The sequence below is a fragment of the Apus apus genome, chromosome 4 (genome assembly GCF_020740795.1).
Source record: "Apus apus isolate bApuApu2 chromosome 4, bApuApu2.pri.cur, whole genome shotgun sequence".
Taxonomy (NCBI): Eukaryota; Metazoa; Chordata; class Aves; order Apodiformes; family Apodidae; genus Apus; species Apus apus.
In genome coordinates this window covers 115,083,964-115,097,360 of record NC_067285.1, presented here as the reverse complement: position 1 = coordinate 115,097,360, position 13,397 = coordinate 115,083,964, and the positions used below count along the sequence as shown (strand labels likewise).

Here is a 13,397-nt window from a genome sequence, read left to right as displayed (position 1 = left end):
GGGCCAGGGTCTCACCACCCTCACAGGGAAGGATTTCTTCCTCACATCTCATCTCCAGCTCCCTCTGCCAGCTGGAAACCCTTCCCCCTGCTCCCATCCCTCCCTGCCCTTGTCCCAAGTCCCTCCCCAGCTTTCCTGGAGCCCCTTCAGGCACTGGAAGGTGCTCTCAGGTCTCCCTGGAGCCTTCTCTAGGCTAGATTAGATTTCTTAGATTGCAAATCATGCAGCTGTTTTGGCGAAGGGGTCAGTACACACTGGGTGTTGGAGCACTGTTATTTCACAGGGAGATCTAGGCTGGAAAGGTAGATCCAAGGCCCCTGACACGTTTGCATGAAATTGCATCTCGAGTCCAGTAGGGGAGGTCCAGGTCCCTGGTGAGTACATTGCTCTGCTGCCACACTGCAGAGAGAAGAGCAGATGTCAGCAGGGTTTAAACTTCAGATCCCCAGGTCTAAGCCTGGCAGGTCTTCCCTCTTGCAGACAATGTTATCAGATGGTCATGGTAGAGTCTGTGGAGAGCAGGGCCCAGAGAGGCTGGATGTGGCTCATGTTTCTCTGGGCACCCAGTCAGAGAGGAGCTCAGCTCCCATGTCCTGCAGGCGCTGGGAAGGTGGAAAGTGCATGAAATTGGTTTTGAAATGTTCAGCTTTCAGTGCCAATTGCAGCAGTAGCTGAAATCAGCTGCCAAGTCTGAATTTGAGATGTCCTCTAGGGCAGAAAAAAGCTTGATGCTGCATGTCTGCACAAATGTCATCTGCATCAATGAACACTCTGGGTATCAAGAGCATTTGAACATCCATCTAAAAAACTCTTGGTGCTTGAATGGACCTACAACTAAACCACTAGGCTGGAGCTTCCAAGACCTGGCTGAGTGGTTCTTATACCATCTGACAAGTCCTGCATGGAAGAAATTGCAGGAGATGAAGATAATGAGTATGGGAGCATTGCTGGCCATTTCAAAGCCACGTGCTGCCAGGTGACTGGCAGACACCAGCCCAAGGATCAGAGCTGTTGCCTTCAGACTTGTTCTGCTCCTGGACGTCCCTGTGAGGTGTCAACAAGAAAGTGAAGAACTGATGCCAGAACTAGAGGTACTCAGTTCTGCAATGACAAAGAGAGAGGTTGGAAGAGGACCCATCACACAACTGTAGAAGCAACTGCAAGCAGCTGCCTGGTTGTGGTGAGGCTTTTCCTCAAGGAGCTCTTAGGCCCTTCTCCAGGCTGTACTAAGAAATCTCCTCTCTGGTTGGTTTTAGTTTGGAATTCTGACTATGAAGCCCTGATTTTTGTTAAAAACAGTTAATATTTTATTAGATTGAAATGTTCATTCCACTTTGGTGTTGGAGAGCTAAAAAAAAGGTGATTGCCTTTTAATTTTGGACTTTCTCCTCCCCTGTTTCCTGTCCTTGATCATGTCCTTCCCCATTTTGGGTGATACTGGAGAGCAGAGCAGAACATAAGATGTTCCTTTTCCTTCCCTATTTACTCAGACTGCAGCACTTGGAATGGGCTCCAAGTACCTTTTTCTTTTCTTCAGAGCAAGGCAGAGTTAGACAAGGCAGCCATATATTATGTATTTTAGTGGGACTGCAACAAGCAGATGTGACACCAGTGTCTTCTGTAATAGGACAGGGGCAGCAGCTGTGGCCTGGGATGCACTGGCAGTCTGTGGTATTCCAGCAGGAATTACTGTTGTGAATTTTGCTTTCCAATGGATGTATCGAGAGGGATGAGCAAAGCATGGCTGTGCTGACAGCTGCAGGCTCAACAGTGCTGTTCATAAACTGGCCGGGACTGGGACCCCCAGGCTTGGAGCTCCCTAAATGCCTGTGGGATGGCCCCAAATCCTTGGAAGAGCCTGATAAATTCTGCCAGGGGGAAATCTTGGGAGGCTGAGAAAATAGCTCAGGGAAGCTGTGGCTGCCCCATCCCTGGCAGTGTTGAAGGGCAGGTTGGATGGGGCTTGGAGCAGCCTGGGCTGCTGGGAGGTGGCCCTGCCCATGCAGGAGTGGGTAGAACTAGATGGTCTTTAAGGTCCTTTCCAAACCAAACCATCCTATGATTCTAAGGCAAATATTATGACTACTTCACATCTCTGGTGTGGTGACACCCGGAGTCTTCCCCCAGGCATGGGCAAGGCTGTGCCCCCAGGAGCAGCAGGTGCTGCATGCTTGGGATTTTGCTCTCCCTGGGGATGCAGAAAACCAAGTGTCATGAGACTTGTGATGGAGCTGTCAGAGCTGGCAACAGCAGGGGGATCCAAGAGGGGAGTCAGTCCACCAGAGGTGCAATAGTGAGGGCTCTCAGCTGTCTGCTTGGTACAAATAGATGGAATGTCCCATTGGAACAAGGTTCAGAGAAGCAGCTTCTCTGCACCTGGAAGGATGACCCTGCAGAACAGCCAGACCTGGCTCCTGCAGAAGGAGAGACTCTTCCTGGCTGACCTCCAAAGGGTTTTCTGCACGGCCAGGGCTCCTCAGTGACTGCAGGGTGAGGGACCAGGTGCTCTCCCAGATGCTGAAACCAGACAGGCTTGCTTGGGCACAAACACACTGGGGCCTTCCTGCCTCCCCCCAAAATGCAAGGTTGCTCCTTACTTTGTATTCCACAGCACATGACCAACCCAGAAGAAATGCAGCCCTGTCAACACTTTCCTAGTGATATGAGCTTATTTTCTTCCCCTGCCTCTCCTGCTGCATTATTCATGACCATAAAATATTCACCAGCCTCCCCTCTGCCCCTCCCCGCTGCAAAACAAGACCCCAAACAATAACTCAACCCCCCCCCCCCACCTTCCTTCCCATGTCTTGCAGAAGGCTTAGGAAATAAATTTCTCGCTGGGGGTTGTTTTTATAAGTGAAACTTTTGTAGCCAGATTTAATCACAGAGGCAAATTTCACACTGCCTTGAAATGGACCCATAAACTTAGCTCAGCATCAAATCCCTCCTTCCCCAGCCTGTCCCTGCAGCCCTGCTCTGCCGTGTCCCCAGCTTCACAGGGCCCTGAGGAGGAAAAGCTTCCCCACCACCCAAACCACATTCACACTTTTTTTCCACGGGAAAGGCCAGAGCTCTGCAGCCCGTGGTAGCATCGCACGAGCTCCTCGTCACCAGCAGGAAAGGGGCAAATCCTGCCCGAGTCATCTGTCTTCAGGAAGGAAGTCCCCAGCAAGCCAGGGCATTGCTCTAGGGAGCAGGGAGTAGATGTGGTGCTGGTGAGGCTGGGGAAGGCAGAGAGCACCCCCCTGGCCAGGGTTTGAGTATGTGTAAGTCTGTGGGCATTGTGATGGGAAGGAGGGAGGGTGGAAACCCTAAGTCATAGAATCATAGAATCCCAGACTGGGTTTGGTTGGAAAGAATCTTAAAGATCATGTAGTCCCAACCCCTGCATGGAAGGGACCTTCAAGATCATCCAGTCCCACCTTCTGCCATGGGCAGGGACACCTCCCACCAGCCCAGGCTGCTCCAAGCCCCATCCAACCTGCCCTTCAACACTGCCAGGGATGGGGCAGCCACAGCTTCCCTGGGCAACCTGGGCCAGGCTCTCACCACCCTCACAGCAAAGAATTTCTTCCTCATGTCCAACCTAAATCTCTCCTCTTTCAGGTTAAAATCACCCCTCCTCTTCCTCTCCCTCCCTGCCCTTGTCCCAAGCCCCTCCCCAGCTTTCCTGGAGCCCCTTCAGGCACTGGAAGGTGCTCTCAGGTCTCCCTGGAGCCTTCTCTTCTCCAGGCTGAACACCGCAGCTCTCCCAGCCTGTCTTTGTAGGAGAGGTGCTCCGGCCCTGTGGTCATTTTTGTAGCCTGTGTGTCTGCCAGCAGTTGCATGGTGGGTCCCAGGGGACACTTGCCCAGGTGTGTTTTGCTGTGTGGCAGCAGACCCTAAGGCACTGCAGGGCCCACTGGCTGTGACCTGCATTCAAGGTGCTCCCCTCCTGTCCTGGCAGGGCTCAGCCAGCCCCAGGGCTGGGGAAGGAGCCCACCAAGAGGAGGGGGATTGCTGCAGCAGCTCAGAGGCTGGGGCAGGGATATGAGTCTCAAAACAGCCTGCTCCTTTTCCTGGCTCCTGCTGTTTCCCCAGCAGGGCACTGATGGGCACGGCTCTTCCACCGGGCAGTGCCTGTGCCTGAGAGCAGAGCTGCCAGCACCACACCTCCCCTGGGCTGCTCCCGGGCTGGGGGCTGCTCACGTTTGACTCCAGGTGGGTGGGGTGGTGCAAAGGGAAGGTCCAACCTGTGCTTGGAGAGGTGCTTCAACTCAGACAGCAATGTAGTGATGGTCTTGGAGCATGGACATGTCTGGTGGATGCAGATGTGGTGAAATCAGCCTCTGAGGCAGGGATATTTGATGGAGTTAGGCTCTTCTCAGTGATGACCAGTGATAGGACAAGGGGTAATGGGTGTAAATTGGAGCATAGGAGGTTCAAGGTGAATATACGAAGAAATTTTTTTACTGTGAGAGTGACAGAGCACTGGAACAGGCTGCCCAGGGAGGTTGTGGAGTCTCCTTCACTGGAGACATTCAAAACCCACCTGGATGCGTTCTTGTGTGATGTGCTTTAGGTGACCCTGCTCTAGCAGGGGGGGTTGGACTAGATGATCTTTCGAGGTCCCTTCCAACCCCTAAGATTCTATGATTCTATGATTCTATGATTCTATGATATTGGTTGTCACTGGAGAGGAAGATGCACCTATTAGGACATTTCATCCTCTCCCAAGCTGAGCATAGATGGGGCTGCCTGCATTGCCCCAGCAAGGGGCAGCTGGAAGGAGCCCATGGTGTCTTGTTTTAGTCCACACCACAGGAGATGGGTCTTCCTCCATCTTGCAGGTCCCAGATGAACCTTTCCAACCCACGGTCGTCTACCCACCTTCTTCTTCAGACAAGGGTACATGGTTCCTGGGGGCTTTGTCCTCTGGATGACCAACAACCCTTCTGCAGTGTAGGGCCCAACCAATATATGGGCAAGGAGAGAATCACCATAAGCTCTTTCCCTTTTTAGCAGTTTTAATTTAGAGTGACTTATTAGCTGGGAAAACACACTCCCCCTCTCCCCTTGGATAAACAGACATTTTAATACATTGCAAGGAGCAGAGGGGGAAAGGTGGAAGTTTCCATTGACTTTATTTTATTTTTCTAGATTATAAAATATTTAAAATACATAAATAAAATGCTCCATTGCAAAAATGCTGGCGTGTTTTCCCAGAGCAAGGCAGGGAATGGAGCTAAATTGAAATATAACCATCCAGGCTGATCTCTGCAAGTGAAACTAGTTTCAATGGGATTTAAGTGCCCACGGTCTCCCTGCTTGAATATTTATGTTCTTATGGAGTGTGACACATTCTTTTTCACCCCCCCCCCCCCCCCTTTTTTTTTTTTTGAATGTTGCACGATAGAATGAATCAGAGTCTTGTGGCCACCGCGGTGGATTTATGGTGCTACCTTTGTGTCATGAATAATGCTGAAGTTTCCTGGTTTTCATTAAATCGGTTCTGTTTGTGATGCTGCCATGCTGGAGGAGTGCTGCAGGAGGCTTTGCCCACGGGGCACACCTCTGAGCCTCTGGCAGGAGACACTGGTCGTGACTCTGCCTCCTCCTTGCAAGCCTTGTCTGGAGCCAGAAATAACAAGACCTCGGCTTTTTGTGCATCTCAGCCTCTCTCCTGCTGTCCCCACACTGCTCAGCCCTGGCTCTCCAGCACCTCGTGGCATCCTAAAAGTGGTGTTGGATCCCTGTAGGGAAATATTGCTGGTTGCAACTACATAAATAAATTCTGTGGCACGGGCACCAACCCGCTGTGTATGATAATGATGTGGTTGAAGCTCATTGTCACGGTGAGGAGATCCCAGCCCTCCTTGTTAGAGATGTCTAATTTCAGTGTTCTCCTCCACTGGCTTTTTGGGGAGCCTTGGGCTGACTAACCAGAAGGCCAACCATCTGCCTTGCTCTTGAGGTATCCACAGCAGTTACCAAGCTGCTGCGGTTGCAAAGTTCAGACAGATGAATGTTTTGTAAATCAGCTCCTCCGCAGGCAGCAGCCCCCCTGCTCCCCCTGCTGCTGAGCTCCCCTCTGGCTGGCTGCCCCCCGGGCTGCAGAGCTGCTGGATGGCAGCTCCTGCACGGCACAAGGGCTCGGCAAATGCTAATGGTCACAGGAGGTGCTCGTGGTGTCATTTGCCACGCTCTGTGAACTTCCTTCCTCTTTCTTCCTTTCCCCAGCAGATCCTTACTCTCCCACGCAGGCCTCCTGCCTCCCCTGCTTGATTTCTTCCTCAGGATGCACCAGTCTCAGGCTTGGAGGAAGCAGTGTTTGAAAGCTGCCCAGCTCTTGTGGACATCCATACCTTCCCAGGCCCTGGCCCGTGGTATTCCACCAGTATTTCATTCCAGATGCTTTGCAAACTGTCTCCTGGGGCTGCTGCAGAGCCCTTCCACAGGTTGCCCAAGCAGCTTTAATGACAGGGAACAGACAAAAATTGCCCATCTAACAGAAATAAGAAGGGCATGTAGGCAGTGACAGAGCTCACCTTGTAGGGACTGAAATCAGGTGTCACAGTGGCAGGGACTGACTGGTTGTCCAGGGAGCCAGGCTCTGGTCAGCATGGTGCTCTGGATCTCTCTTCTCATGAGCTTGGATGCACTAGCAGGTATGACAACACAGGTTGTACCTCAGCAGATTCCCTGGGCTGCCATGTCCAGCTCTTGCACTCACCTGGTAATTGAGCAGAAAAGGTGAACAAAGTCACTTGAGAGCTGAGGAACCCACCACGTGGTGAGCTGCTGTGAAAGCACCAGGGATGGTGCTTGAATTCACAAGGATGTGGAGCTGTTAGAGTGGGTCCAGAGGAGATGCTCCAAGGGCTGGAGCAGCTCTGCTCTGGAGCCAGGCTAGGAGAGTTGGGGTGTTGAGCCTGGAGAAGAGAAGGCTCCAGGGAGACCTGAGAGCACCTTCCAGTGCCTGAAGGGGCTCCAGGAAAACTGGGGAGGGGCTTGGGACAAGGGCAGGGAGGGATGGGAGCAGGGGGAAGGGTTTCCAGCTGGCAGAGGGAGTTGGAGATGAGATGTGAGGGAGAAATTCTGGGCTGTGAAGGTGGGGAGAGCCTGGCCCAGGTTGCCCAGAGAGGTGGTAGATGCACTATCCCTGGAACCATCTCAGGTCAGGCTGGACTGGACTCTGAGCAAATTGATCTGGTTGAAGCTGTCCCTGCTCACTGCGGGGGGTTGGACTAGATAAGCTTTAAAGGTGCCTTCCAACCCAAACCATTCTGTGATTCTAGGATTCTATGATTTCCTATCATAAGTGCTAATTTTTTCCATGAACGAAGAGGAAGTTGGGCAGCACGGGCACTGCTCACTCCTCACCTTGGAGAGTCGCCCCGTCTAAATCACGTGAATATGATCCTGTCTCTCCAAAAGAGCCTATTTGCAAGCTCAGGGTCCTTGTTTGCCAAGCTATTGTCACTAAATTAGGGCAGAAATGGATGCCAACCCAACTTCCAGAAGCATCTTGGGTTTTCCACCGAACATTCTTGTCCAAGAACTGGGCAGAGCCAGCACTGTCCTCCTGTGGCTCTGACCCTGCAGAGCTGGAGCAGGACACAGCAAGAGCATGATGCTACAGGACTTTCATTGCAGAGGGAGGAGGGCAGCACCAGGCTCTGCTCACTGTTGCAGAACTGGAAAGGTGGCTACAAGAAGATGGAGACTCCCTTTTCACAAGGGGTCACACGGAAAAGATGAGGAGTGATGAGTATAAGTTACTCCCGGGGAAATTTGAATTAGACACAAGAGGAAAACGTTCTCATTGAGGACAATTGGCCATTTGAATAATCTCTCCAGTGAAGTGGTGGATGCCCCAGCACTGGAGACTTTGAAGATTCAGCTGGACATGATGCTGAGCCACCTGGTCTAGACCATGTTTTGCCAAGAAAGGTTGCATCAATGGTCCTTGAAGTCCCTTCCAGCCCAATATTCTCTGACCCTATGATGCACTTCTGCTAACAAGCCCTTTCTTTCTCCTTGGTTTCTTTTCTGGTGTGATTTTAGGAGCATTTCTGGAGCTTGGACAAGACAGAAAACAAAATTCCACCACAGCTTATTTTCCAGATCTGGGACAATGACAAGTTCTCTTTCGATGATTATTTGGGTAAGTGAGGAGAGTTTTTTGGCTCCATTCCTGCTGATGCAGACTGGAAGGAAAGAAAATTGTTGAATCTTTCAGGACATGGAGAATGTGTGACAGGACCAGTTGAAGCCACTGAAAAGGATTCAGTGTCAGTGAGAGTTCAGGGCTGATGCTAAGTGGCAGATCTCCAGTCTCAGCTCACAGCAGCCTGCTCCTGGGCTGACATAACGTTGAGATCATTGTCAAATCCAACAGGCCACCACCTTTCTGGAAGGCCCCAGTTCTCCATGACTCAGCTGAGTCTGTGCTAAAATGTCCTCATCAGGGTTTACCCTGTATTTGAGCTGAGACCAGCAGGCAGGACCTGACTTGCCTTACCTGGGATGTTTGGACGTGGCCCCAGCTCAGTCCAACACTTGCCTTTTTCAGTGCTGGCCTCATTAATCATCCTCAGAGATTGAGGTTTAGGCCAAGACAAAAAAAGCTAAACCAAAATAGGAAGGACAGCAGAGCCATGCAGCTGATGTGCAGAAGCTGGAGGCTGCAGCGTTGTGAGTTTTTGGGTTGGATCTTATTCTACTTTCCTTTTTGCCACTAAAAAAAAATATTAAAGCATCAAAAGCTTCACTGAGCAAGGATGGGATCAAGATACTTTTAAACCCTGTCTTTGATTCTTTATGTGGGCTGAGGGTCAAAGAACCTCTCCAAGGTGTGTTTTTCAGCCCTGGCTCTGCACATCAGGAGCTCTTGACTGCCAACATCATTATTTATTTAATTTTGGTGTTGCAAAGTCCAACAGATAAAAAGTGGCCCTTGGCTTTTGTCAAACGCTTCTCATCAATGGTCCTCAAAAGTGTTTCACAGCAAATCTGATTTGGGCTGTTATTGTCACTGATTGCAAGGACCTGTGGCACAGAACAGCTACAAATACAAACCTAATATTGAATGTGAGTTGTCCACAGCAGTCTCATAAGCTGCTGTCACTCAGCTGAGCCACAGGACCAGCCCCTGGGCATGTTCTTGGCTGTTCCCAACCATAAGGTAAATCAGTGTAGCAATGTACATTAAATACAGGCAGTTTCAACAAACACTTGGAGAACTGAGCTCAGGTTTCCTAGATAAATGTACCTAAACCAACCTACCTGGAGATCTGGAAGCCTCCTGCCCAAAGCTCTTATACTGACTGGGCTGTGGGTGTGTCCAGTTTGAGTCTCACCTAAACTCTTAGTCCTTAACAAAAACCTCAGCCTGCCTGGCTGACTTCAGTGAAAATCATCCAACATTAGAGCTAAGTTAGCATCTGGAAGGTCTTCCTTGAAGATGTGGTGCTGAGGGACATGGTTTAGTGGTGGCCTTGGCAGTGCTGGGTGAAGGGTTGGACTTACAGATCTTCAAAGTACTTGCCAACCAACTTATTCTACAATTCTAAGCTCAGTGGTGATGCCAAGTGCTCCATTCCTAGGCAGAGCTGCTGGCTTAACCTGGCACCATGCTTGGAAAATAGGGCAACACTTGAACTTGCTCTCCCCCTTGCTGTGTGGGTGTCTGTCCCAGCTCCCTCAGGTCAGGAGGGTGCCACAGTGACTATTTCTTCAGGGAAAGAGTCCACTTTTTAAGGACCTGTTGCACCGGGATGTCTTTCCAGTAAGGCTCCTCTTTGCAGGCTCCATCCAGATGGATCTCAACAGGATGCCCAAACCTGCCAAGACTGCTGAGAAGTGCTCCTTAGAGCTACTGGATGAGACCTTGTCTTCAAGTCGCTTTGTGTCACTCTTTGAGCAGAAGACTGTCAAGGGCTGGTGGCCCTGTGTTGCTGAGCACGACCAGAAGAAGATCCTGGCGGTAAGGTGGCCTCTTCACATCTTCTCTTGACTCAGAGCACTGGGGAAGGATGTGGCTGGTCCAAGCACGTGTGGGATAACATGGTCAGGGCAAGAAACAGCCTTGGGCTGCGAGTTGCACAAGCTAGACCAGCTTCTGTCAGAGGGATGTTTTCCAGGATTTGCCCAGCACCATTCACATTCCTCAGAGGAAATTCCGTGGTCTGTGGGATTTTTGCTGTGGTTTTTGGAACATGCCACCTAATTTGACTCTCTGTCACATCTATTCTTAATGATACCGCGTGGTGACAAGTACCAGGGACGGGTTTCAGCTCTCAGACAGATATACTCAAATGTAAGTGTCTGGGTTCCTGTTTGAGTCTTTGGCAGCTTTCCAGGGCAGGTGAGGGGGTCCAGGCAGTGAACTGAGTCATGCAACAAAAGCCCTCTGAGTTGGTTCCCTAAACATGGGTGTCAGTGACCTTTGAGATGTTCCAGAGTATCTGTTGAGAAAATTGTAGCGGGCATGTGTGAGACCTGCATGAAATCTGTTGGGTTGTGCTCAAGATACTTCTTTCCCCAGTCAGTATTTTGCATCATACACTCAAGTCTCACCTCTCCTTTTTGGTTTGTTTTGTTTCCTTCACCAAAAGAGTAGGTAACCACTGGCACAGGCTGCCCAGGGAGGTGGTTGAATCACCATCCCTGGGGGTGTTTAAAAGACATACAGATGTGATGCTGGGGACATGGTTTAAGGACTGGACTTGGTAGAACTGGGTTCAGGGTTGGTAGAGTTGTGTTATGGTTGGACTTCATGATCTTAAAGGTCTTTTCCAACCAGGACAATTCTGTGATCGAGTCTGTGGTAAGTGAGTTTTTGTTTAACCCACACAGGGCAAACTGGAAATGACTTTGGAAATTGTGGCTGAACAAGAGCACGAAGAGCGCCCGGCTGGCGTGGGTCGGGATGAGCCAAATATGAACCCCAAGCTGGAGGACCCCAAGTAAGAGCAACTTGAATGGAAAAATAACCCCTGGGGCACAGAGTTCTCGAGGAGCGATTTGAGAAGCTGGGTTTCTGAACTGCTGATGCTCAGACTGTAGGAGCTGTGACAGTCCAGGGTGGCTGGGAGGTCAGTCTGGACCACCAAGGAGGTCGTTTTGACATGACCCACCCAGAGGGATGTTTGCAGGGTGGGCAGCCACTTCGTAGCAGCAGAGTGTGCGGCAGCCACTTCGTAGCAGCAGAGTGTGCTCATGGGGCTGGGATTCCAAGAGGGTGAAAGTCCTGTGAGACTCAGAAGTGACCTCAACTTTGTTTGGCTCCAGGCGCCCAGAGACCTCCTTCCTGTGGTTCACCTCCCCGTACAAGACCCTGAAGTACATCCTGTGGCGGCGGTACAAGTGGGTGCTGATCCTGGCCATCGTGCTCTTCATCGTGCTGCTCTTCCTGGGGATCTTCATCTATGCCTTCCCGGTACGATGGGTGCAGGAGGGGACAGGGTGGGCTGACCAAGGTCTCAGGTGTTCCCCCAGGTCTCCATAGTTGACCAAGCTCTGTGGTGACAGAGGTGGCCTCAGTGCATGCGGCTACAAAGAGCCGTGTTGGTCCCCGAGGAACAACCTGGTGGATCATGATGGGTCAAAAAGAGAGTCTGTGTTTCTGGTCTCTGCTGCAGACTCACTGCAAGGTGCAGTAAGAGGAGTGTGTCCAGGAGATTGAGGGAGGTTGTCCTTCCCCTCTACTCGGTCCTGGTGAGACCTCACTTGGGGTATTTTGTCCAGTTCTGGGCTCCCCAGTTCAAGAGGGATGGGGATCTACTCGAGAGAGTCCAAGGGAGGCTTTCAGGATGATGAAGGGACTGGAACATCTGTCTGATGAGGAAAGGCTGAGAGACCTGGGGCTTTTCAGTCTAGAGAGGAGAAGACTGAGGGGGGATCTAATGAATGTCTATCAATACATGAGGGCAGCAAGAAGGCAGGGACAAGCTCTTGTCACTTGTGCCCTGTGACAGGACGAGGGGCAATGGATTCAAACTGAAGCCCAGGAAGTTCCAGCTCAACCTGAGGAAGGACTTCTTTCCTGTGAGGGTGGCAGAGCCCTGGGACAGGCTGCCCAGAGAGGCTGTGGAGTCTCCTTCTCTGGAGACTTTCCAGACCTGTCTGGATGCCTTTCTGAGTGACCTGCCCTAGATTTGGTCCTGCTCTGGCAGGGGGGTTTGGACTCAGTGATCTTCAGAGGTCCCTTCCAACCCCTCATATTCTGTGATTCTGTGCTCACCTCTTTGTACCCGTGCTTTAATTTGTGTCTAATGATACTGAGGTTAATTGGTTGTTCTCAGAGACGTTTGAGATGTAGGCGATGTCGCGGGGCGGGTGGGAAAATCCCCACCAAATGCAGCCTAATTAGCAATGCAGCCTAATTAGCAATGCAGCTGTTTTAGGGGGCTGATCAGTGGCCAACCCCACGTTGGTCTGTAATGGTTTAAAGATGCAGAGGAGTCTGGAGCCATCTGGGCAGCCCCACCTCCCGTTATCCAGGCGTGGAGCACGTTCTGCCACCGTAAGGCCTGCAGGGAGGGGGAGGGTTTTCACCTCATTATTCAGGAAAGTGGCTTTTCCTTGTCTTGCTGTCAGTTCCGCTGGCAAAACAAAATAAGTAAATAATGGAGCCCTGGCCTTCCAGTTTGGCTTGGGATGGGGCTTTGTATCCTCCTCTGTTTCTACAGAGCTGGAATAATTCACACTGGCTCTTGGATGCCATTTCCCCTCCTCCCAGACTGATAAGAAAAATGACCCACCTCTCTCTTTCCAGCACTTAACAAATTCTGCTTCTTGTATATGATCTTTTTTTTTTTTTTTAACCTTTTTGGCTTGGATTTTTTTGAAGCAGAGAAGGCACTGGGGTAATTTATCACTTCATGTGAGGGAACGTGGCTGCCTTTTGCAGATGGCTTTGCGTGCCTGCAACGTGCAACCGAAAAGCGAGGTGTGGAATTTCTCCTGGCCCTCATAATCACTTTCAGATGAAGTCGTGCATGCTCAGTTGTTCCTGTCGAGGGGGGGAAAAAAAAAGGAATGGGATTAGATCGTGGCTCTCCCCATCTCTCTGTCCTCACATCCATGGGAAGGGCTGGGATACTTCTCCTGCTGGAGAAACGATTCCAGAGGTGCTAAGTAACATGAGGGAGGAAATAATTGAGCTAGTGCAGATTTGTGCCTCCTGCCTGCCCTGTGCTCAGAGCCATTCCTGGAGACTCCCCTTTATGTCAAGTAGCAGAAAGCAAGACTTTTCAACCAAGAAGAGCCCAGTGTTTCCCTGAAGATGCAAGTGGCTTTGTATTCATTCCAGTGGGATCATAGCAAAGCAACACTGGGAAGAGAAAAAATTCATAAACTATAAATATTGATTTATGCTCATTATTACTTGGGATTTTTCCTTGTTTCCTAGC

At 50.8% G+C, this 13,397-nt stretch overlaps 1 protein-coding gene across 13 annotated transcripts in view; it reads left to right on the top strand.

Moving 5' to 3' along the window:
* Positions 1 to 13,397, top strand: part of DYSF (dysferlin) — a 98,280-nt gene that overhangs the window by 76,867 nt on the left and 8,016 nt on the right. For all 13 annotated transcript variants that reach the window (XM_051617311.1, XM_051617306.1, XM_051617304.1 and 10 more), the window contains 4 exons: positions 8,047 to 8,146; positions 9,789 to 9,967; positions 10,840 to 10,949; positions 11,275 to 11,422. In XM_051617311.1, coding sequence (XP_051473271.1) covers positions 8,047 to 8,146; positions 9,789 to 9,967; positions 10,840 to 10,949; positions 11,275 to 11,422 — 537 coding nt within the window. The remainder of the gene's footprint in view (positions 1 to 8,046; positions 8,147 to 9,788; positions 9,968 to 10,839; positions 10,950 to 11,274; positions 11,423 to 13,397) is intronic.